Source organism: Zea mays, chromosome 5 (genome assembly GCF_902167145.1).
Source record: "Zea mays cultivar B73 chromosome 5, Zm-B73-REFERENCE-NAM-5.0, whole genome shotgun sequence".
In the NCBI taxonomy this organism is placed as follows: Eukaryota; Viridiplantae; Streptophyta; class Magnoliopsida; order Poales; family Poaceae; genus Zea; species Zea mays.
This window is the reverse complement of record NC_050100.1, coordinates 15,720,107-15,744,245: the sequence shown is the minus strand read 5'-3', so window position 1 is coordinate 15,744,245 and position 24,139 is coordinate 15,720,107. Positions and strand designations below refer to the sequence as shown.

General features: G+C 52.4%; 2 protein-coding genes across 2 annotated transcripts; both read left to right on the top strand.

Moving 5' to 3' along the window:
* The first annotated feature begins 770 nt into the window (after window positions 1-770).
* On the top strand, window positions 771-2,602 carry LOC109939618 (auxin-responsive protein SAUR72). The gene has a single exon (XM_020537903.3). The coding sequence runs from the start codon at window positions 1,958-1,960 to the stop codon at window positions 2,282-2,284; it is 327 nt and encodes a 108-aa protein (XP_020393492.1). The 5' UTR covers window positions 771-1,957; the 3' UTR covers window positions 2,285-2,602.
* A 10,303-nt stretch (window positions 2,603-12,905) lies between these two features.
* Window positions 12,906-13,675, top strand: LOC100281003 (SAUR16 - auxin-responsive SAUR family member). The gene has a single exon (NM_001153922.2). It carries the CDS (start codon window positions 13,016-13,018, stop codon window positions 13,340-13,342), a length of 327 nt encoding a protein of 108 aa, NP_001147394.1. The 5' UTR covers window positions 12,906-13,015; the 3' UTR covers window positions 13,343-13,675.
* The last annotated feature ends 10,464 nt before the right edge of the window (window positions 13,676-24,139 follow it).

Genomic DNA, 24,139 nt, shown 5'->3' with positions numbered 1-24,139 from the left:
AGTTTTCCACTTCTCAACCACTTACAAGAGCTAGGCATTCAATTCTAGACACATTCAAAGAGATCAAATCCTCTCCAATTCCACACAAAACCCTAGTGACTAGAGAGAGAGATTTGCCATGTTCAATTGAGCTCTTGCGCTTGGATTGCTTCTTTTCTTTCTCACTTGTTCTTGAGATCACAACTCCATTGTAATCAAGGCAAGAGGCACCAATTGTGTGGTGGCCCTTGCGGGGAAGTTTTGTTCCCGGCTTTGATTAGAGAAGAGAAGCTCACTCGGTCCGTGGGACCGTTTGAGAGAGGGAAGGGTTGAAAGAGACCCGGCCTTTGTGGCCTCCTCAACGGGGAGTAGGTTTGCAAGAACCGAACCTCGGTAAAACAAATCTCCGTGTCTCATTTGCTTATTCGCTTGGGATTTGTTTTGCGCCCTCTCTTGCGGACTCATTCATTATTACTAACGCTAACCCCGGCTTGTAGTTGTGTTTATATTTGTAAATTTCAGTTTCGCCCTATTCACCCCCCCCTCTAGGCGACTATCAGATGGAATCCAGAAAAGTTGAGTACAAGGAATGTAGAGAACAAAGGGGAGATTGTTGGGTGTGTCCTCTACAGCCGGTCAATAGAGACTGGATTGGACTTAACCCAACTATCGTTCCTTTAATCGGGCCCTTGATCGGGAGGGCCCACGCTAACCTCGGTTGGAGCCCCCAGACACACGACGCTATATATAGGACTAAGGGGTCGCAGGAAAGACTAACGCTAGTACCTCGCCCCAAAACCCTAGTCCCCAGAGGCCCCCATCGCCTAGGCGTCGGAGTGTTTGGAAACGCGACAACCTACAGCGGCTCGGATCCCGATGCCTGCTGCTTCTCTGCAGGACGACGATATAAAGATAGCAACAGCAACAAAGGTGTGTTTCTCCGTTCCTCTCAGTAGATCAGTAGATCAGATCTACACGTCATCAAGATTTTACTTTCAGTTACGGATTGGTATTCTAGGGACTTAGGAATCGATCCTAGACAGTATAGATTCTAACAAGGAATACGTACAGTATCTAGATACATAGAAAAACCATCTTAAAAATATAAAACATCTTATAGTTTTGAACGAAGAGAGTGTCAAATTGTTGTCCCGATGTGTGTTTTTTTATAAAAAAATAGGATCTATTTTTCTAGCGCACATGGTGGTCAAGGTTAACATGTTGCTCAGAAGGAGTCCCTTTTCCCATCTCATCCAATTCCAGCTTCATATCCAATCAACGAAACAGTACATGGACCTGCCATTGGTCTACCAAAAGCAGGGAGGAGGAAATTGGGAGATTGTGACCGGATTGACCGTGTACCCGATGCACTCTGTCCGCATCATTGACCCAGCGGCTAGCTAGAAGAATCGCAAAGCCTCCGAACACTTGGCGCGTGAAGAACCGGTGGCGCATCATCTGAGCCGAGCGCTACTAACGGTGCATCTTTACAAGTTACCGACTACTATAGGTACGTCTTAATAATACTTCGTTAGCTTGTTTTCTCCGTCCGCGGCCCACGGAGAGGAACAGTTGCTGACTGTAATAATAGCTAGACAGCTGAGGTGTAGAAACGGCAGTTCGTCGTCAGGCTATGGGCCTATGGCTATCGGTCTCGGTCGACCGAAAGCCGTCAGCGTGGTCTCGTGCAAACCTTTCGCACGAGCGAGCCGGCCGCGAAAAGACCTGCACGCCAAATCCAATGCGACCTTTTCTTTTCTTTTCGCAGCCAGCAGCTACCATCTGCAGATCACCCTTGACAATCCCGTCACCTTTCCTTCCCCTCTGTCTCTCTATATAAACGGTGTGGCGTGCCCACCACCCAACTAGCCAGCTGCACGGTTGCCGCCGCGCGCCAGTGCCATTGCTGGTACGTACGACGACGTCGTAACTGCACGGTGACTTCAACCGCAGGACGAGGCGCGCGCGCACCGTATATATGGCGAAGGTGCTGTGGAGAAAGCAGGCGGCGGTGGCGGCGGCGGCGGCAGCGAGCAAGCAGGCGGGATCCTCGCCGGTCCGCGGCGGCGCGAAGCCGAGAGGGTATGTGCCCATGCGGCTCGTCGGTGGCGATGACGGCGACGGCGGCGACGAGGACGAGACTGTCCTTGTGCCGGTGGCGCTGCTCAACGAGCCTCGCATGGTGGGGCTGCTGGAGATGGCCGAGCGGCAGTACGGGTACGGGCAGCCCGGCGTGCTGCGGATCCCCTGCGACGCCCGCCGCTTCGAGCAGCTCATGGGCCTGGCGTGCATGGCCAGCAGGTAGACCGTAGACGTAGACCACCGTTCTGTTGTGGACTGCCTGGTGTGCCTGCCATGCATGCATGCCTACGCTACATGGGTGCCGTGCGATGCTATGTGATGTTCTTGCAATAGGCCGGCCTTGCAGATATATATATCTGCCTGCAACCATTGGCTTTGCAATCTAAAGTCGGTTGGGTTGCTGCTTTGGCGTCGATTGGTTCGGGAATTAATCAACCACCTTGCTATGAGTTTGGATGGAGTGCCTTGCGTGCAGTCGATCACTTTTTTTTTTTGAAGCAATGACTGTAGAGAGTTCCCTGCAGTATTTTTTTTGTATTAATTAAAGGGCAGTCGATCACATCGCAAATCGATACCAGCCCATGCCCATGGAAAAAAAATTCTGCACGGCGGTGCCGCACAGCGGCTGCGCTGCGGCATCTGTCTCGATTGATGACGCGTGGCATATATGAAAGTGCATCGTATGGCTAAAGACAACAACGCTCCTAAGCAGGCTTCCTGACGGCTCGGCTCTGTTTGTTTTTGCACTCGGCTCCACCTGTCTTTGTATTCGGCTCGGTTCATCGTGTGCAGAAGCAGAGGACACACTCTTGGCCTTGCACTTGCACTTGCAGCAGCTTGCAGAATAAACAAAATTAAACAAAATACACCAGCTTGCAGTTAAAATGGTTCCACCGTATTACAATTATGAAAATAAGCCAGAGTAACATGAAACATGCATTCCTATCTGAAATTCAGAGAGTTTGATTTCTTATACAAAATAAAATCCAAGAGTACAGTCATATATTTTCATTATTTGGCACTCCATCAAAATGTAATTTTCTAACAGCTGATGCAGCATCTTGATCAACTCCAAGTAATAGACTTGTGTATCCTCCTTGTATACCACCAGCATCCATGACAGAAGAGCTCATGTACATATTAAAGCATGGCATTATGGCATTAGCATTCCCATCTTGCATCACTGGAATCGCCGTGTCTCATTTGCTTATTCGCTTGGGATTTGTTTTGCGCCCTCTCTTGCGGACTCATTCATTATTACTAACGCTAACCCCGGCTTGTAGTTGTGTTTATATTTGTAAATTTCAGTTTCGCCCTATTCACCCCCCCCCCTCTAGGCGACTATCAATTGGTATCAGAGCCCGGTGCTTCATTAGAGCCTAACCGCTCGAAGTGATGTCGGGAGATCACGCCAAGAAGGAGATGGAGACCGGCGAAAAGCCCACTACAAGCTACGGGAGCACTTCATCGGAAGAGTCCCACACCAAAAGGAGGGAGAAGAAGAAGAGCTCCTCCAACAAAGGGAAGGAGAAGAAATCTTCTTCTCACCACAAAGAGAAGAAGGAAAAATCTTCTTCCCACAAGCCGCATCGGAAAGGCGACAAGCACAAGAGGATGAGGAAGGTGGTCTACTACGAGACCGACACTTCATCAACTTCTACCTCCAACTCCGATGCGCCCTCCGTGACTTCTAAGCGCCAAGAGCGCAAGAAGTATAGTAAGATCCCCCTACGCTACCCTCGCATTTCCAAACATACACCTTTACTTTCCGTCCCATTAGGCAAACCACCAACTTTTGATGGTGAAGATTACGCTAGGTGGAGCGATTTAATGCGATTTCATCTAATCTCGCTCCACAAAAGTATATGGGATGTTGTTGAGTTAGGTGCACAGGTACCGTCGGTAGGGGATGAGAACTATGATGAGGATGAGGTGGCCCAAATCGAGCACTTCAACTCTCAAGCAACGACGATACTCCTCGCCTCTTTAAGCAAAGAGGAGTATAACAAAGTACAAGGGTTGAAAAGCGCCAAGGAGATTTGGGATGTGCTCAAAACTGCGCACGAGGGAGATGAGCTCACCAAGATCACCAAGCGGGAAACGATCGAGGGGGAGCTCGGTCGGTTCCGGCTTCAAAAAGGGGAGGAGCCACAACACATGTACAACCGGCTCAAGACTTTGGTGAACCAAGTACGCAACCTCGGGAGCAAGAAGTGGGATGACCACGAAGTGGTAAATGTTATTTTAAGATCTCTCATTTTTCTTAATCCCACTCAAGTTCAATTGATTCGTGGTAATCCTAGATATACTAAAATGACCCCGAGGAAGTTATCGGGCATTTTGTAAGTTTTGAGTGCATGATAGAAGGCTCGAGGAAAATCAACGAGCTTGGCGACCCATCCGAAGCCCAACCCGTTGCATTCAAGGCAACGGAAGAGAAGAAGGAGGAGTCTACACCAAGTAGACAACCAATAGACGCCTCCAAGCTCGACAATGAGGAAATGGCGCTCGTCATCAAGAGCTTCCGCCAAATCCTCAAGCAAAGGAGGGGGAAGGACTACAAGTCCCGCTCCAAGAAGGTTTGCTACAAGTGTGGTAAGCCCGGTCATTTTATTGCTAAATGTCCTATATCTAGTGACAGTGACCGAGGCGACGACAAGAAGGGGAGAAGAAAGGAGAAGAAAAGGTACTACAAGAAGAAGGGCGGCGATGCCCATGTTTGTCGGGAATGGGATTCCGACGAAAGCTCAAGCGACTCCTCCGACGACGAGGACGCCGCCAACATCGCCGTCACCAAGGGACTCCTCTTCCCCAACATCGGCCACAAGTGCCTCATGGCAAAGGACGGCAAAAAGAAGAAGGTTAAATCCAACTCCTCCACTAAATATGAATCTTCTAGTGATGATAATGCTAGTGATGAGGAGGATAATTTGCGTTCCCTTTTTGCCAACCTTAACATAGCTCAAAAGGAAAAATTGAATGAATTGGTTAGTGCTATTCATGAAAAGGATGACCTTTTGGATTCCCAAGAGGATTGTCTAATTAAAGAAAACAAAAAACATGTTAAGGTTAAAAAGGCTTATGCTCTGGAAATTGAGAAATGTGAAAAATTATCTAGTGAGCTAAGCACTTGTCGTGAGATGATTGACAACCTTAGAAATGAAAATGCTATTTTAAGTGCTAAGGTTGATACTCATGTTTGTAATGTTTCAATTCCCAATCTTAGAGATGATAACATTGACTTGCTTGCTAAGATTGATGAATTGAATGCATCTCTTGCTAGCCTTAGATTAGAGAATGAAAATTTAATTGCTAAGGCTAAAGATTTTAATGTTTGCAATGCTACTATTTCCGACCTTAGAACTAAGAATGAAATGTTGCATGCTAAGGTTGTAGAACTTAAATCTTGCAAACCCTCTACATCTAATCTTGAGCATGTTTCTATTTGCACTAGATGTAGAGATATTGATGTTAATGCTATTCTTGATCATATGGCTTTAATTAAACAACAAAATGATCATATAGCAAAATTAGATGCTAAAATTGCCGAGCACAATCTAGAAAATGAGAAATTTAAATTTGCTCGTAGCATGCTTTATAATGGGAGACGCCCTGGCATTAAGGATGGCATTGGCTTCCAAAGGGAAGACAATGTCAAACTTAATGCTCCTCCAAAGAACTTATCTAACTTTGTTAAGGGCAAGGCTCCCATGCCTCAGGATAACGAGGGTTACATTTTGTACCCTGCCGGCTATCCTGAGAGCAAAATTAGGAGAATTCACTCTAGGAAGTCTCACTCTGGCCCCAATCATGCTTTCATGTATAAGGGTGAGACATCTAGTTCTAGGCAACCAACCCGTGCCAAGTTGCCTAAGAAGAAAATTCCTAATGCATCAAATGAACATAGCATTTCATTTAAAACTTTTGATGCATCTTATGTGCTTACTAGCAAATCCGGCAAGGTAGTTGCCAAATTTGTTGGGGGCAAACACAAGGGTTCCAAGACTTGTGTTTGGGTACCCAAAGTTCTTGTTTCTAATGCCAAAGGACCCAAAACCGTTTGGGTACCTAAAGTCAAGAACTAAATTTGTTTTGTAGGTTTATGCATCCGGGGGCTCAAGTTGGATACTCGATAGCGGGTGCACAAACCACATGACCGGGGAGAAAAGGATGTTCTCCTCATATGAGAAAAACAAAGATCCCCAACGAGCTATCACATTCGGGGATGGAAATCAAGGGTTGGTCAAAGGTTTGGGTAAAATTGCTATTTCACCTGACCATTCCATTTCCAATGTTTTTCTTGTTGATTCATTAGATTACAACTTGCTTTCTGTTTCCCAATTATGTCAAATGGGCTACAACTGTCTTTTTACTGATATAGGTGTCACTGTCTTTAGAAGAAGTGATGATTCAATAGCATTTAAGGGAGTGTTGGAGGGTCAGCTATACCTGGTAGATTTTGATAGAGCTGAACTCGACACTTGCTTAATTGCTAAGACTAACATGGGTTGGCTCTGGCACCGCCGACTAGCCCATGTTGGAATGAAGAATCTTCATAAGCTTCTAAAGGGAGAACACATTTTAGGATTAACAAATGTTCATTTTGAGAAAGACAGGATTTGTAGTGCATGTCAGGCGGGGAAGCAAGTTGGAGTCCATCATCCACACAAGAACATCATGACGACCGACAGGCCGCTTGAGCTACTCCACATGGATCTATTCGGCCCGATTGCTTACATAAGCATCGGCGGGAGTAAGTATTGTCTTGTTATTGTGGATGATTATTCTCGCTTCACTTGGGTATTCTTTTTACAGGAAAAATCTCAAACCCAAGAGACCTTAAAGGGATTCTTGAGACGAGCTCAAAATGAGTTCGGCTTAAGGATCAAGAAAATAAGAAGCGACAACGGGACGGAGTTCAAGAACTCTCAAATTGAAGGCTTCCTTGAGGAGGAGGGCATCAAGCATGAGTTCTCCTCTCCCTACACGCCACAACAAAATGGTGTAGTGGAGAGGAAGAATCGAACTCTATTGGACATGGCAAGAACCATGCTTGATGAGTACAAGACACCGGACCGGTTTTGGGCCGAAGCGGTCAACACCGCCTGCTACGCCATCAACCGGTTATATCTTCACCGAATCCTCAAGAAGACATCATATGAACTCCTAACCGGTAAAAAGCCCAACGTTTCATATTTTAGAGTTTTTGGTAGCAAATGCTTTATTCTTATTAAAAGAGGTAGAAAATCTAAATTTGCTCCTAAAACTGTAGAAGGCTTTTTACTTGGTTATGACTCAAACACAAGGGCATATAGGGTCTTTAACAAGTCCACTGGACTAGTTGAAGTCTCATGTGACGTTGTGTTTGATGAAACTAACGGCTCTCAAGTAGAGCAAGTTGATCTTGATGAGATAGGTGAAGAACAGGCTCCATGCATCGCGCTAAGGAACATGTCCATCGGGGATGTGTGTCCTAAGGAATCCGAAGAGCCTCCAAGTACACAAGATCAACCATCCTCCTCCACGCAAGCATCTCCACCAACTCAAAATGAGGATGAGGCTCAAGTTGATGAAGGGCAAAATCAAGAAGATGAGCCACCTCAAGATGACGGCAATGATCAAGGGGGAGATGCAAATGATCAAGAAAAGGAGGATGAGGAAGAACCAAGACCGCCACACCCAAGAGTCCACCAAGCAATCCAACGAGATCACCCCGTCGACACCATCCTCGGCGACATTCATAAGGGGGTAACTACTCGATCTCGGGTTGCACATTTTTGTGAACATTACTCGTTTGTTTCCTCTATTGAGCCACACAGGGTAGAGGAAGCTCTCCAAGATTCGGATTGGGTGGTGGCGATGCAAGAGGAGCTCAACAATTTCACGAGGAATGAGGTCTGGCATTTAGTTCCACGTCCTAACCAAAATGTTGTAGGAACCAAATGGGTCTTCCGCAACAAGCAAGATGAGCATGGTGTGGTGACAAGGAACAAAGCTCGACTCGTAGCCAAAGGGTATTCACAAGTCGAAGGTTTGGATTTCGGTGAAACCTATGCACCCGTAGCTAGGCTTGAGTCAATTCGCATATTATTGGCCTATGCTACTTACCATGGCTTTAAGCTCTATCAAATGGACGTGAAAAGTGCCTTCCTCAATGGACCGATCAAGGAAGAGGTCTATGTTGAGCAACCTCCCGGCTTTGAAGACAGTGAGTATCCTAATCATGTCTATAGGCTCTCTAAGGCGCTTTATGGGCTCAAGCAAGCCCCAAGAGCATGGTATGAATGCCTTAGAGATTTCCTTATTGCTAATGGCTTCAAAGTCGGCAAGGCCGATCCTACACTCTTTACTAAAACTCTTGAAAATGACTTGTTTGTATGCCGAATTTATGTTGATGATATTATATTTGGGTCTACTAACGAGTCTACATGTGAAGAGTTTAGTAGGATCATGACACAGAAATTCGAGATGTCGATGATGGGGGAGTTGAAGTATTTTCTAGGATTCCAAGTCAAGCAACTCCAAGAGGGCACCTTCATTAGCCAAACGAAGTACACTCAAGACATTCTTGCTAAGTTTGGGATGAAGGATGCCAAACCCATCAAGACACCCATGGGAACTAATGGGCATCTCGACCTCGACACGGGAGGTAAGTCCGTGGATCAAAAGGTATACCGGTCGATGATTGGTTCATTGCTTTATTTATGTGCATCTCGACCGGACATTATGCTTTCCGTTTGCATGTGTGCAAGATTCCAATCCGACCCTAAGGAATCCCACCTTACGGCCGTAAAACGAATCTTGAGATATTTGGCTTATACCCCTAAGTTTGGGCTTTGGTACCCTCGGGGATCCACATTTGATTTACTTGGTTATTCGGATGCCGATTGGGCGGGGTGCAAAATCAATAGGAAGAGCACATCAGGGACTTGCCAGTTCTTGGGAAGATCCTTGGTGTCTTGGGCTTCAAAGAAGCAAAATTCGGTCGCTCTTTCCACCGCCGAAGCCGAGTACATTGCCGCAGGACATTGTTGCGCGCAATTGCTTTGGATGAGGCAAACCCTGCGGGACTACGGTTACAAATTAACCAAAGTCCCTTTGCTATGTGATAATGAGAGTGCAATCAAAATGGCCGACAATCCCGTCGAGCATAGCCGCACTAAGCACATAGCCATTCGGTATCATTTTCTTAGGGATCACCAACAAAAGGGGGATATCGAGATTTCTTACATTAATACTAAAGATCAATTAGCCGATATCTTTACCAAGCCACTTGATGAACAATCTTTTACCAGACTTAGGCATGAGCTCAATATTCTTGATTCTAGAAATTTCTTTTGCTAAGCTTGCACACATAGCTCATTTGAATACCTTTGATCATATCTCTTCTATATGCTATGACTAATGTGTTTTCAAGTCTATTTCAAACCAAGTCATAGGTATATTGAAAGGAAATTGGAGTCTTCGGCGAAGACAAAGGCTTCCACTCCGTAACTCATGCTTCGCCATCACTCCGAGCAACTCTCTATTCCTTGGGGAGAAATGAGCATCAAAGAAAAGGATTTCATCCTTGGGGGAGAGAGTAAATGCTCAAAAGCAAAAGGACCGGACTTCATCTTTGGTATAATCTTAACTCATTTACTTTTTGACCAAAGGGGAAGAAATTACTTTGAGGGCTCTAATGATTCCGTTTTTGGCGATTCATGCCAAAAAGGGGGAGAAATGAGCCCAAAGCAAAAGGACCGCACCACCACCACCAAATTCAAAAACTTAGTGCTTTCCAAAAGTCTTTATCATTTGGTATCCTATTGTGTTCAAAAGGGGGAGAAAGTAGTATTTCAAAAATGGTATATCAAAACCCTCTTGAACACTAAGAGGTGGATCTCTTTTAGGGGGAGTTTTGTTTAGTCAAAGGAAAAGCATTTGAAATAGGGGGAGACAATTTCAAATCTTGAAAATGCTTTGCAAACTCTTATTCATGTACCTTTGACTATTTGCAAAAGATCTTTGAAATGGATTTACAAAAAGAATTTGCAAAAACAAAACATGTGGTGCAAACGTGGTCCAAAATGTTATATAAGAAAGAAACATTCCTTGCATATCTTGTAAGTAGTTATATTGGCTCAATTCCAAGTAACCTTTGCACTTACATTATGTAAACTAGTTCAATTATGCACTTCTATATTTGCTTTGGTTTGTGTTGGCATCAATCACCAAAAAGGGGGAGATTGAAAGGGAATTAGGCTTACACCTAGTTCCTAAATAATTTTGGTGGTTGAATTGCCCAACACAAATATTGGACTGACTAGTTTGCTCTAGTGTATAAGTTATACAGGTGAAAAAAGGTTCACACTCAGCCAATAAAAAGACCAAGTTTTGGATTCAATAAAGGAGCAAAGGGGCAACCGAGGGCACCCCTGGTCTGGCGCACCGGACTGTCCGGTGTGCCACCGGACAGTAAACAGTACCTGTCCGGTGCACCAGGGGACTCAGACTCAAACTCTTCGCCTTCGGGAATTCTCGGAAGCCGGCGCGCTATAATTCACCGGACTGTCCGGTGTGCACCGGACATGTCCGGTGCGCCAACGAACCGCGACCTCCGGAACTCGTCATCCTCGGGTTTTCACGACAGCCGCTCCGCTATAATTCACCGGACTGTCCGGTGTGCACCGAACTGTCCGGTGTGCCAGCGGAGCAACGGCTCTCTGCGGCGCCAACGGCTCCCTGCGCAGCATTAAATGCGCGCGCAGCGCGCGCAGACGTCAGGGCTGCCCATACCGGTGCACCGGACATCAAACAGTGCATGTCCGGTGTGCACCGGACACCCAGGCGGGCCCACAAGTCAGAAGCTCCAACGGCTAGAATCCAACGGCAATGATGACGTGGCAGGGGCACCGGACTGTCCGGTGCGCCATCGAGCAGACGCCTCCAGTCAACGGTCACTTTTGGTGGTTGGGGCTATAAATACCCCAACCACCCCACATTCATTGCCATCCAAGTTTTCCACTTCTCAACCACTTACAAGAGCTAGGCATTCAATTCTAGACACATTCAAAGAGATCAAATCCTCTCCAATTCCACACAAAACCCTAGTGACTAGAGAGAGAGATTTGCCATGTTCAATTGAGCTCTTGCGCTTGGATTGCTTCTTTTCTTTCTCACTTGTTCTTGAGATCACAACTCCATTGTAATCAAGGCAAGAGGCACCAATTGTGTGGTGGCCCTTGCGGGGAAGTTTTGTTCCCGGCTTTGATTAGAGAAGAGAAGCTCACTCGGTCCGTGGGACCGTTTGAGAGAGGGAAGGGTTGAAAGAGACCCGGCCTTTGTGGCCTCCTCAACGGGGAGTAGGTTTGCAAGAACCGAACCTCGGTAAAACAAATCTCCGTGTCTCATTTGCTTATTCGCTTGGGATTTGTTTTGCGCCCTCTCTTGCGGACTCATTCATTATTACTAACGCTAACCCCGGCTTGTAGTTGTGTTTATATTTGTAAATTTCAGTTTCGCCCTATTCACCCCCCCCTCTAGGCGACTATCAGATGGAATCCAGAAAAGTTGAGTACAAGGAATGTAGAGAACAAAGGGGAGATTGTTGGGTGTGTCCTCTACAGCCGGTCAATAGAGACTGGATTGGACTTAACCCAACTATCGTTCCTTTAATCGGGCCCTTGATCGGGAGGGCCCACGCTAACCTCGGTTGGAGCCCCCAGACACACGACGCTATATATAGGACTAAGGGGTCGCAGGAAAGACTAACGCTAGTACCTCGCCCCAAAACCCTAGTCCCCAGAGGCCCCCATCGCCTAGGCGTCGGAGTGTTTGGAAACGCGACAACCTACAGCGGCTCGGATCCCGATGCCTGCTGCTTCTCTGCAGGACGACGATATAAAGATAGCAACAGCAACAAAGGTGTGTTTCTCCGTTCCTCTCAGTAGATCAGTAGATCAGATCTACACGTCATCAAGATTTTACTTTCAGTTACGGATTGGTATTCTAGGGACTTAGGAATCGATCCTAGACAGTATAGATTCTAACAAGGAATACGTACAGTATCTAGATACATAGAAAAACCATCTTAAAAATATAAAACATCTTATAGTTTTGAACGAAGAGAGTGTCAAATTGTTGTCCCGATGTGTGTTTTTTTATAAAAAAATAGGATCTATTTTTCTAGCGCACATGGTGGTCAAGGTTAACATGTTGCTCAGAAGGAGTCCCTTTTCCCATCTCATCCAATTCCAGCTTCATATCCAATCAACGAAACAGTACATGGACCTGCCATTGGTCTACCAAAAGCAGGGAGGAGGAAATTGGGAGATTGTGACCGGATTGACCGTGTACCCGATGCACTCTGTCCGCATCATTGACCCAGCGGCTAGCTAGAAGAATCGCAAAGCCTCCGAACACTTGGCGCGTGAAGAACCGGTGGCGCATCATCTGAGCCGAGCGCTACTAACGGTGCATCTTTACAAGTTACCGACTACTATAGGTACGTCTTAATAATACTTCGTTAGCTTGTTTTCTCCGTCCGCGGCCCACGGAGAGGAACAGTTGCTGACTGTAATAATAGCTAGACAGCTGAGGTGTAGAAACGGCAGTTCGTCGTCAGGCTATGGGCCTATGGCTATCGGTCTCGGTCGACCGAAAGCCGTCAGCGTGGTCTCGTGCAAACCTTTCGCACGAGCGAGCCGGCCGCGAAAAGACCTGCACGCCAAATCCAATGCGACCTTTTCTTTTCTTTTCGCAGCCAGCAGCTACCATCTGCAGATCACCCTTGACAATCCCGTCACCTTTCCTTCCCCTCTGTCTCTCTATATAAACGGTGTGGCGTGCCCACCACCCAACTAGCCAGCTGCACGGTTGCCGCCGCGCGCCAGTGCCATTGCTGGTACGTACGACGACGTCGTAACTGCACGGTGACTTCAACCGCAGGACGAGGCGCGCGCGCACCGTATATATGGCGAAGGTGCTGTGGAGAAAGCAGGCGGCGGTGGCGGCGGCGGCGGCAGCGAGCAAGCAGGCGGGATCCTCGCCGGTCCGCGGCGGCGCGAAGCCGAGAGGGTATGTGCCCATGCGGCTCGTCGGTGGCGATGACGGCGACGGCGGCGACGAGGACGAGACTGTCCTTGTGCCGGTGGCGCTGCTCAACGAGCCTCGCATGGTGGGGCTGCTGGAGATGGCCGAGCGGCAGTACGGGTACGGGCAGCCCGGCGTGCTGCGGATCCCCTGCGACGCCCGCCGCTTCGAGCAGCTCATGGGCCTGGCGTGCATGGCCAGCAGGTAGACCGTAGACGTAGACCACCGTTCTGTTGTGGACTGCCTGGTGTGCCTGCCATGCATGCATGCCTACGCTACATGGGTGCCGTGCGATGCTATGTGATGTTCTTGCAATAGGCCGGCCTTGCAGATATATATATCTGCCTGCAACCATTGGCTTTGCAATCTAAAGTCGGTTGGGTTGCTGCTTTGGCGTCGATTGGTTCGGGAATTAATCAACCACCTTGCTATGAGTTTGGATGGAGTGCCTTGCGTGCAGTCGATCACTTTTTTTTTTTGAAGCAATGACTGTAGAGAGTTCCCTGCAGTATTTTTTTTGTATTAATTAAAGGGCAGTCGATCACATCGCAAATCGATACCAGCCCATGCCCATGGAAAAAAAATTCTGCACGGCGGTGCCGCACAGCGGCTGCGCTGCGGCATCTGTCTCGATTGATGACGCGTGGCATATATGAAAGTGCATCGTATGGCTAAAGACAACAACGCTCCTAAGCAGGCTTCCTGACGGCTCGGCTCTGTTTGTTTTTGCACTCGGCTCCACCTGTCTTTGTATTCGGCTCGGTTCATCGTGTGCAGAAGCAGAGGACACACTCTTGGCCTTGCACTTGCACTTGCAGCAGCTTGCAGAATAAACAAAATTAAACAAAATACACCAGCTTGCAGTTAAAATGGTTCCACCATATTACAATTATGAAAATAAGCCAGAGTAACATGAAACTTGCATTCCCATATGAAATTCAGAGAGTTTGATTTCTTATACAAAATAAAATCCAAGAGTACAGTCATATATTTTCATTATTTGGCACTCCATCAAAATGTAATTTTCTAACAGCTGATGCAGCATCTTGATCAACTCCAAGTAATAGACTTGTGTATCCTCCTTGTATACCACCAGCATCCATGACAGAAGAGCTCATGTACATATTAAAGCATGGCATTGTGGCATTAGCATTCCCACCTTGCATCACTGGAATCGCCATGGTTGAAGATTGATCATAACCAACACTGAAGTTTGAAATGCGGTGGCCGGAGCGACGACGACGTCGTGGTGGCTGGGATCGATGGCGACGACGTGGTGGCTGAGATCGATGGCGGCGGCGTGGTGTCTGGGAGATGACGACTGTAGGTTTGTTTCGACCAGATAGAAGACGATGCGTTACGCAAATACTAAACCGAGCCGAGCGCAAAAAAAAAATAGAGCTGAGCCGTAATGGAGCTGCTTACGAGCGCTGTTGTCCTTGGTCATACGATGCAGTTCTCTGCCACGCGTCATTAATCGGGACCGATGCCGCAGCGCAGCCTCTGTGCGGCACGGCCGTGCAGAATTTTTTTCCATGCCCATGCAGTTCCATCACCACTCACGTTATCCGACTCCGTTACCCTCTAGCTAGACAGACCACTGCATCCGCACGTGCAGTCTCTCACGAATTGTTTTAGTAAAATTAATTAATCTATGAACTCTACGTAAGATCAGCCTTACAAGTATCGTGTTGGTCCCAGTAACCATGTGCTGTAATTTTGTCTTGATTTCTACCATTGTTTCCGGCCACTTTGAATCATGGTGGATAAAAACAACCTGATTTTCTATAGCTAGTGTCCAACCAGCATGGGATGAGCGGCCAGTCAATACTCTACTCTGTCTGGACGCTATCTGGAGAAGGGAACTACTCGGTAGTATCAAGATACAGGGAGGCCATCATTCAGAACACGCTGTTTAATCTGGTAATAAAAGGAGGATGAAATGAGGCAAAACTCGCAGATGAAGAATTCGAGTTCAAAAAAAAATCATAAACCAAATTCACTTGGAATTGCAGCTGCTAGCTTCAAAACAAAAAGGCCCACCAACATTTTAGGCTCAGATGCATTGAACATGGAGACACGAACAAACCAGTTCTTTCACTCCTATACGCAAATGCAAGAAGCTGTGTCAGAATTATATCGATCGGTTCCCTAACCAGCGCACAATCCACCCAGGAAGACAACAGTCTCGAGTGCATACCAACACTTTGCTATGTTTGCTTCCTTTGATTAGCAGTCTCGTCTACGATATCTTGCGGCGAAGCTCTTCAGTTTCATTTAAAAAAAAAATTCACCCCGAGCGCCAACGCGCTCTATATTTTGGAAGTAGGAGAAGAGAACAAGTGCGCAGAATTAAATTCTGGGCTGGGCCCCAACTTCCAGAGCGTTTACGCAGGCCCTTCTGTTCTCGAATCGCTGGGCCGAGTTGGAGACGGGACGCCCATTTGTACCTCATACACGCGGGGCGGCCGCCTTTATGCATGTGTTTCTTCCGACTGAGCTCCCAGATTCGGGAAAAAAATTCTTTGCATCTAGATGCAAAAAAAAATGTATTTTACAGCCTCTCACTGTTCGTACTCACTTTTCTGTGCAAGTAGATCCAACGGAAGAGTGGAAAGAAAATTTGCAAGGTGCAACGAAGAATAGTGATTGCTCTATTAATCTGGCCACTCGAGGGCACTTTACGGGGTATTTATAGGCACCCAAGTGCCCACCATCTCCTGGCAAGGACGTTTATGCCCTCGGATACCCGGACTATCATCAAAATATTCATATAAGGGGAGATTACAGACCGTCATTACAGAAAAGACTATTACAGATGAGGCCCGTAACATGCTTATCCGTATGGGGCCCGTTACGTGGGCCGAATCCTACATGGGCCTCCAGACGCGATGAGAATGTGGGATTGGCAGACTTCGACGGAGCCCTGCCTTCGTCTTGCAATGGAGGGGACGAAGGCCGACCGCGTCGGTCTTCATCCGGCGGGCGCCCTCGGCTCGTTCAGGGGCGGTCTTCGATGTTGTAGCAAATCGACGAAGGCATCGAGCTAAGGGTAGCGTCTCCGCCTTCGCTCCAACATTTACCCTACAAGGGACCAGTTCGACTAAGTCATCTGGTGCCAAAGACATCGGTAGATGGTGGAGACGCTGCCCTCGCTCGAAGTGGTCCCGCGGGGTTTTTTAGGTGACTGCTGATGGACGTGGCACTGTTGGACTGCGTGTTTCCCGAAGCGCCGTGCCCTTTCTATAAAAGTCGGCGTGGCCGGGGCTGTTTCTTACCCTTGCGTGCGCTGGAAAACCCTAACTTTTTTCAAACCGCCCGCCCGCTCACCTGCCCTCCTTGTTCTTCTGCTTCAGAGATCTGGCCCACGTCAAGCAGACCGCGCGCCGCCGCCGACGGTACGTAGTAATGTCTTCTTCCTTGTCTGCTGCGAGCACGTCATCGACCGATCCGTCGCTCGAGGACACCCAGAGCGATTTGGCGGCGATGGAATTGCAGCCGGGCCATACGGTGGAGTTCGGCACCTCGAGGATTTCCTCGGTTCGCGTGCAGGAGATGCAGCAGCTGAGGTACTTTAGTGACGGTGTTGGGCGCGTCCCGGGCGCTGAGGAGATTCCTGAGCCTGAGGGCGAATTAGTTGTGTTCGAGGCATTCTTTATCGCCAGCCTTCGCCTATCGGCACATCGTTTCGTGGCGGAGGTCCTGCAAAGGTTCGACGTCCAGGTCCACCAGTTGACACCAAACGTCGTGGTTGCCTTGGCGAAGTATGTGTGGGCGGTGACTTCGTACGACAATCAGTCGTTCGTGGAGGTCTTTGCCAAAAACTATTGTCTGCACTGGCAAAAGAGGAAAATTAGAGATGAGATTGCACAATTTGGATCGTGCACCTTCACACCGAGAACCGGAAAGACCTTGGTGGAAGTCGTGGAAATAGTCCCCTGCGCTTGGAACAAGTGGGGCAACTGGTGGGACTATTGGTTTTATGTCTCGGGAGGGGAAGTCGAAGACCTCCCAGGGCTCCCTGCGGCCGTCATGTGCTCCCACTGTTACATGGCATTCCCACCATTTGAGGTGGCGGAGGACGATGAGGACGAAGGGGCCCTCCGGTATGCTGCCCGCATGAGTAGCGGGCGTGATCTGGTTGAGGAGTTCATCGGTTATGGAGTATGGCCCTTGGCGCACGACTAGGTGCTTGGCGAAGTATGCCCTCGCCAGATACCTACCTTGGGTGGGCAGTTGGTGCAAAGTCCTGCCTTCACTTTGGATTTGCGCAGCCGGAACCCAGCCGCGTTTGTGCGTGAAGTAGAGGATGGGGCAGTGAGGATTGTGGGGCGGTATGTGCCGAGGACGCAAGCTTTGCGGAGTTGGGATATTCGCGGTTCCAATGTTCATCTGAACCGTGTCTTCGAGTTGAACCGTCTGCCATATGGCGGTTACCCAGGAGACGACGCTGTTACTACTATCGATCGCCGAGGAAAGAAGGCAGCGACCGCGGTTGAGGAGGGTCCATCACGGGGAGCTGTGACGGTCATTAAAAAGAGAAAACTAGGTACTGCAGTTGAGGGGTTGGGGGTCTCCGATCGCTTTGCTGTGGATTTAATGGGAACTTGTGCGGCCCTCGGGGGAATGATGTCTTCGCCCGAGCTCCGGGAATCTTCAGCGAGAATGCTGGAGGTTACCGGGGGTCGCTGGCCGAGGAATGTTCTGATCCCCCGGGCGGCCGACGAGGACATGTTTACGTCTCGCTTAGCTCGTGAGATGAAGATTTTTCCTTATGGGCGGAATATTGCTTGTCGGCGTTTCGAGACAGGGGGGTCCCAAAGCCGACGAGTGAGTGTGCTGCGTGCCCCAGCCCAGATGGGTCGAGCGTGTGGGCGAGCGCGAAGGGGGGAGAGGCGAGGTGGCCGGAGTCGAGCGTGAGAGAGGTGGAAGTCCCGCGGCCTTCGTGTTCGTCCCGCGCCCAGGTCGGGTGCGCTTGCAGTAGGGGGGTTACAAGCGTCCACGCGGGTGAGGGAAGCGAGCGGCCCCAAGAGAGAGCCTGTCCCGTCCTCGGTCCCGCGCGGCCAACCTTCTCTAAGAAGGCCCTGGTCCTCCCTTTTATAGTCGTAAGGAGAGGATCCAGGTGTACAATGGGGGGTGTAGCAGAGTGCTACGTGTCTAGCGGAGAGAGAGCTAGCGCCCTAGGTACATGCCAATGTGGCAGCCGGAGAGGTCTTGGCACCTTGCTGGCGTGATGTCGTGGCTGTCGGAGGTGCGACGGAGCCTGGCGGAGGGACAGCTGTTGGAGCGGTCGAGTCCTTGCTGACGTCGCCCTGCTTCCGTAAGAGAGCTGGGGGCCGCCGTCGTCACAGAGCTTGTGGAGCGCCATCATTGCCCATCCGGCGGAGCTGGTCGGATGGGACGCCGGTCTTGTTCTCCGTGACCCGAGTCGATTCGGGGTAGGACGATGATGACGCTTCCTGTTGACGTGGCCGGTCTGTGCCCTAGGCGGGGTGACGTGGGGGCTCCTCCGAAGCCGAGGTTGAGTCTGTCTTCTGTTGCCGAGGCCGAGTCCGAGCCCTGGGGTCGGGCGAGGCGGAGGTCGTTTGGCCGAGGCCAGGGCGGAGTCCGAGCCCTGGGGTCGGGCGAGGCGGAGTTTCGTCGTCTTCCGGGTCTTAGCCCGAGTCCGAGCCCTGGGGTCGGGCGGAGCGGAGTTCGCCGTCTTCCGGGTCTTAGCCCGAGTCCGAGCCCTGGGGTCGGGCGGAGCGGAGTTCGCCGTCTTCCGGGTCTTAGCCCGAGTCCGAGCCCTGGGGTCGGGCGGAGCGGAGTTCGCCGTCTTCCGGGTCTTAGCCCGAGTCCGAGCCCTGGGATCGGGCGGAGCGGAGTTCGCCGTCTTCCGGGTCTTAGCCCGAGTCCGAGCCCTGGGGTCGGGCGGAGCGGAGTTCGTCGTGGCGCCTTTGGCAAGGCCTGACTGTCTGTCTGACTCACTCTTTGCGTTAAATGCTCCTGCAACTCGGTCAGTCGGTGTGGCGATTTAGTCAGGGTTGCTTCTGAGCGAAGCCAAGGCCTCGGGCGAGCCGGTGATGTGTCCGCCGTAAAAAGGGGGGCCTCGGGCGAGACGGAAGTCTCTCGAGGTCGGCTGCCCTTGGCCGAGGCTAGGCTCGGATGAAGCGTGATCGAGTCACTCGTGTGGACTGATCCCTGACTTAATCGTACCCATCAGGCCTTTGCAGCTTTATGCTGATGGGGGTTACCAGCTGAGAATTAGGCGTCTTGAGGGTACCCCTAATTATGGTCCCCGACAGTAGCCCCCGAGCCTCGAAGGGAGTGTTAGCACTCGCTTGGAGGCTTTCGTCGCACTTTTTTGCAAGGGGACCAGCCATTCTCGGTTGCATTTTGTTCCGGTGGGTGCGCGCGAGCGCACCCGCCGGGTGTAGCCCCCGAGGCCTCGGAGGAGTGGTTACACTCCTTCGAGGTCTTAATACCTTGCGTAATGCTTCGGCTGGTCTGGTCGTTCCCTCATGCGAACTGGCCGTAGCCCGGGTGCACGGTCGGGGCCCAAGCTCTCGGGCTGGTATGTTGACGCTGTCAACGGTTTGGCCGGAGCCGGTTTTTGCGAGAGCAGCCCCCGAGCCTCTGCACAGGGCGAGAGGACGATCAGGGACAGACTCAACTTTTTACATACGCCCCTACGTCGCCTTTCCGCAAGGAGGAGGGGGGGAGTGCGCCATGTTACCCTCGATGGGCACCGAACATGGTGTCTCCGGTGAGCTGCAAGCGGGTAATCCGAGTGGGCGTCCGTGCCCCGTTCGTTGGGGGTCGGCTAGGGGCCCAGAGGCACGCCCAAAAGTACCTGCGGGTGATTTGCCGGACCCGGTCCCCTGGCGACGGGGTCCGAGGGCTCGATGCCTCCCTCCGATGGGATTCCGTTACAAGATCGTTCCCGCTGGTCTCGGAAATGTCCTAGGGTACCTCGGGAGCGCAGCCCGAGCCTCGGTTATGTATCGAACGTACCCCTGGTCATCCCTCGCTCGGTGTCTGAGGCGACTGTGAACCCTTCGGGGGCCAGCCTTCGAACCCCTGATCAGTAATGGGCGCGGAGCCCGAGTAGCCTGAGGCGGCCATGGAGCCCTTCGGGGGGCTGGCCTTCGAACCCCTGACCAGTAGTGGGTGTCGGGCCCACGCGATCTGAGGCGACTGTTGAACCCTTCGGAGGGCCAGTCTTCGAACCCCTGATCAGTAGGGGGGGCTCGGAGCCCGGTTCCTTCGCGGAAAAGGATCCTTTTCGGGGTATCCCCCTTTCCCGGTCCCTGTTGCAAGAGATAGAGAAAGAGGAAAAAGGAAAAGGAAACGAAATCGAACGACGTGGCGTACCTCTTTTTGACGCGGTTATTACGGCGAAGGTGAAGCGTCGCGCGCTTCTCCCGCCAGAGGCGCCGCGTGTCCCGCCGCGGAGTTAATGCGACAGGGCGAGTGGTTGGCGGGGTGGCTGTTACGCGTGCGCGAGCCGTTTGAGGAACGGCTGTACCGCTTCGCGCTTTTCGAATCCCGCGTCCGGTCCAGGCGGTGTGCTGGAAACGGCTTCGCCCTGGCCTTCATATACTTGAGAGGGGGTCCGGTGACGGTTCTTCGCTCTGCTCCCTTCTTTTCCCTTTAGGTTTTCGCAACCCGGGAAACTTTAGTCGGGGAAGAGAGAAACCGCTCTCCCTGTCCCCCGCACCGCCATCTTCTCCATTTTGGTGATGGCGGATCGAGTGACCATAATCCCCCCGCGCGATCCGTGGCCCTTCTCCACGGTGACGGCGAGTGATCTGGAGGAGCTGGTCGGCGAAGGTTTGCTCCGCCCCCTCACCGACAAGCAGCGGCCAGAGTGGATTCCTCCCGTGGGCGGAGCCGCTCCGTCCCCATCGCCGGGGTATGTCGTGAGCTTCGTCTCCTTCCATGAGCGGGGATTTGGTGTGCCGACGGGCCGCTTTATGCGGGCCATCCTATTCCACTACGGGGTGGAGTTGCACAACCTCTCCCCCAACTCCATCTCGCAGGCCGCTATCTTCGTAGCGGTATGCGAAGGATACTTGGGGATCGCTCCTCATTGGGATTTGTGGACTCATCTCTTCCTCGCCGAGCCTTTCGCCTTGTCGACGGGGGAGAGGAGGATCCGTGCCGCGGTGCGGACCGGCGGCTGCATTCTCTTGTTGAGGCAGTCGCGGGCGCTGCAGTACATTCCGGCCACTCTTGCGCCTTCGAACAAGGGGTGGCAGCGCCGGTGGTTCTACCTCCGGAATGACGGTGAGTTGCTCCCACCGTTTTCCCAGCGAGTGGTCACGGCTGCCACCGACGCCTGGCGCCACGGGACCCCGCACGAGAGGCAGAAAAATCTCGAACCCCTTCTCCAAGCCCTGAAGGAGTTGCGGGAGGGGGGACTTACCGCTGCGGGAGTGATCGCCGCTATCCACCGTCGGAGGGTGCTTCCATTGGCGGAGCGGCGGCTGCCGCTCTGGGAGATGACCCCGGAGGCTGACTGGGAGGGCTCACGAATGTCCCCCTGATCCTCTACCCTTCAACGCCCTCCAATGGCGGGTGTCGGCTGCGATGGGGGAGCCGGACCCCCACGCATACTCCCAGCTTCGGATGCGCCCCGACCAGGGGTGTGTGACTTTGGTGAGTGTTCGCTCCTTCCTTCTTCGTATATCGGGTCGCCCCGGGTCCTTATGACCGGGTTCCTTTCTCCCCTCCTTTTAGGATGTGGGGTGGCACAAACCCTCCCAGCCACGGGTCCCGGAGGACGCGGTGGACCGTGCAGCGAGGCGGGTCGCCGCGGAGGAGAAGAAGAAAAAGAAGGACGCGGAGAAGGCCCGGGCCCGCGAGCGGAGGCGGGCTCGGGACGCCTTGGAGAAGCGCCGTCGCCAGCAGGAGAGGGACGGACTCCCGAGGGAGCCGTCGCCGGAGACGCCCGACGACGATGATAACGATGATGATGATGAAGAGGACGACATGGCCGCCCGTCTCGGCCTCAGCCCCAGCTTGGGGTGTGGCCAGGAGCCGTCGAGCCAGCCCCCGAGCGGGCCGACTCCGTCAGCCCCCGAAGTCGGCGCGTCGGGCTCCCGACCCGAGGCACGGGGGCGAACCGAGAGGTCACCTGACCCCTCAACCGGGGGAGCTGAGGCAGCTCCGGTGGTCCAGGCCAAGGCGTCTGTTCCCCAGGGGCCGCCGCTCGTGGCGGCGGCGCATGGGGGTGACCCTCAAGTCGTCGCGGCCGTGCCCGGGGAATTCGCTTCCCGGGCGCCCCAAGCAAGGGTGGTGCCGAAGGTGCCGGCGGAGCGGACCTCGGCGGCTGTTTCGGGAGCCGAGATCCAAGAAGGCTCCCCCCAGGCGCGGTGGATCATGGCCCGAAGTGGGTGAGTATCTCGGAATGTCTTCGTCTTGGCTTCCCATTCATATGTCTCGGTCGTGATCTTTTCTTTCCTCCTCTCCTCTTTTTTTTGTATCCAGCAAGCGAAGTCATGGCCAGACCGACCTGGCACCTCGGAAGGCCCTCAAGACGGCGCCGAATTGTGTGGCCAGCACCATTCCACCGACCCTTTCGCGGGGTACTTCACCACTGGGGGCTCGGGCGTCGCCAATCTCTGAGGAGCGGGCTCCCGAGGCCGGCTCTTCAGCCGAGGCGGCTATCGTGGTTGAGGAGGCGGCTGACGCCCACGCGGCCCTGAGTTCGCCTGTCGTGCCGGTCATGCCGGCGCCTGCCACCGCCGAGGTTGCCACCGTCCCTGTCGAAGGGCGTCCAGTTGCCGCCAGCGTCGGGATGGCTGATGCGTCGGCGCCCAAGACTTCAGAAGAGGTGGGCGTGGACGCGCAATCCGTCCAGCCGGGCGGCAGCCTCATCGCTGTGCGGCGGAGCCCCGAGGCCCGGCGCCCGTTGCTCCGATTCTAGACCCGCGGGGCCTCGGACCCCGTCTTCGTTCTCGATGATGAGCAGGAGGACCAGTCCTGGGGTGAGCTCCGCGAGTGCGCAGAGGCTACGGTGGGGTCGCTCCGGTCATCGCTGGAGGTTTTCTGCAGAGACGTCCCCAAAATCCTCCAAGTAGCGGTTTCGGGCATACCCTTTTTTCCTTCTGTGGGCGAGACACCCGTCGTGACACCCTGTTTCCTTTCCCCAGGATCTGTCGGACCGGAGCGCCGCCAAGTCGTCGTTCATCCGCCGCGAGGTTGATGTCTGGGGCTCGCTGCGATCCCTGAGGTCCTCGCTCGCCGGGGCTACCGCGCGCCTTTCCCAGCAGGATGCCAAGGTGGCGGACCTCCAGCTGCTCTGCGCCGACCTGAGAGCCGAGGCGGCTGCAGCGCGTGCGGAGGCGCAACGGCAGCGATCGGAGCTCGCCCAGGTCGTCGAGGAACGGGACCGATCTCAGGGCCGGGCTGCCGAGGCCGAAAGCCGTGCCGAGACCCTTGCGGCTGACTTAGCCGCGGCCCAGGTCGCGGCCTCGGAGCATCGTGCCCGAGCCGGAGGTACGTCTTGCTCCTCCCTGGTTCTCTTTCTTGTCCGTTTCCTTTGCTTGTGCTTGAGGTATTTCTCCTGGTTGCTTGCAGAGCTTGAGTCCGCCCTTGACGAGTCCGCCAAGGCGCTTGCTGAGGCGCTTGCCGGAGCTGCCGAGCAGAGGGGTGCGGACCTTGCGGCTATGTCCGAGGCCGTCTCAGACTTTTATCGTGTCCTCGGCTCCGGCGACGTCCCTTCAGGAAGCTCCCCTCAGAGCCGCCTTCGAGCCTTGGGTGATCACGCGTGCGGCAGAGTCCGCGAAGCGTTACACCACGGCGTCAGGCGGGCCTTCGCCGTGCTTGCTTCCCACTACGTTGTGGACCTGGAGCGGGTTAGTGAGGGGTACTGTCTTCCTGACGAAGACGATGCTGCCCTAGCGGAGGTCCAACGGCTCGACGCGGTCGCCGCGGGTCCGAGCGCGGTGCTGGCGACCACCTTTGAGGCGGAGATCCTTCCCCCTGCGACGTTACCGGAGGCCGAGATGGACCCCATCGA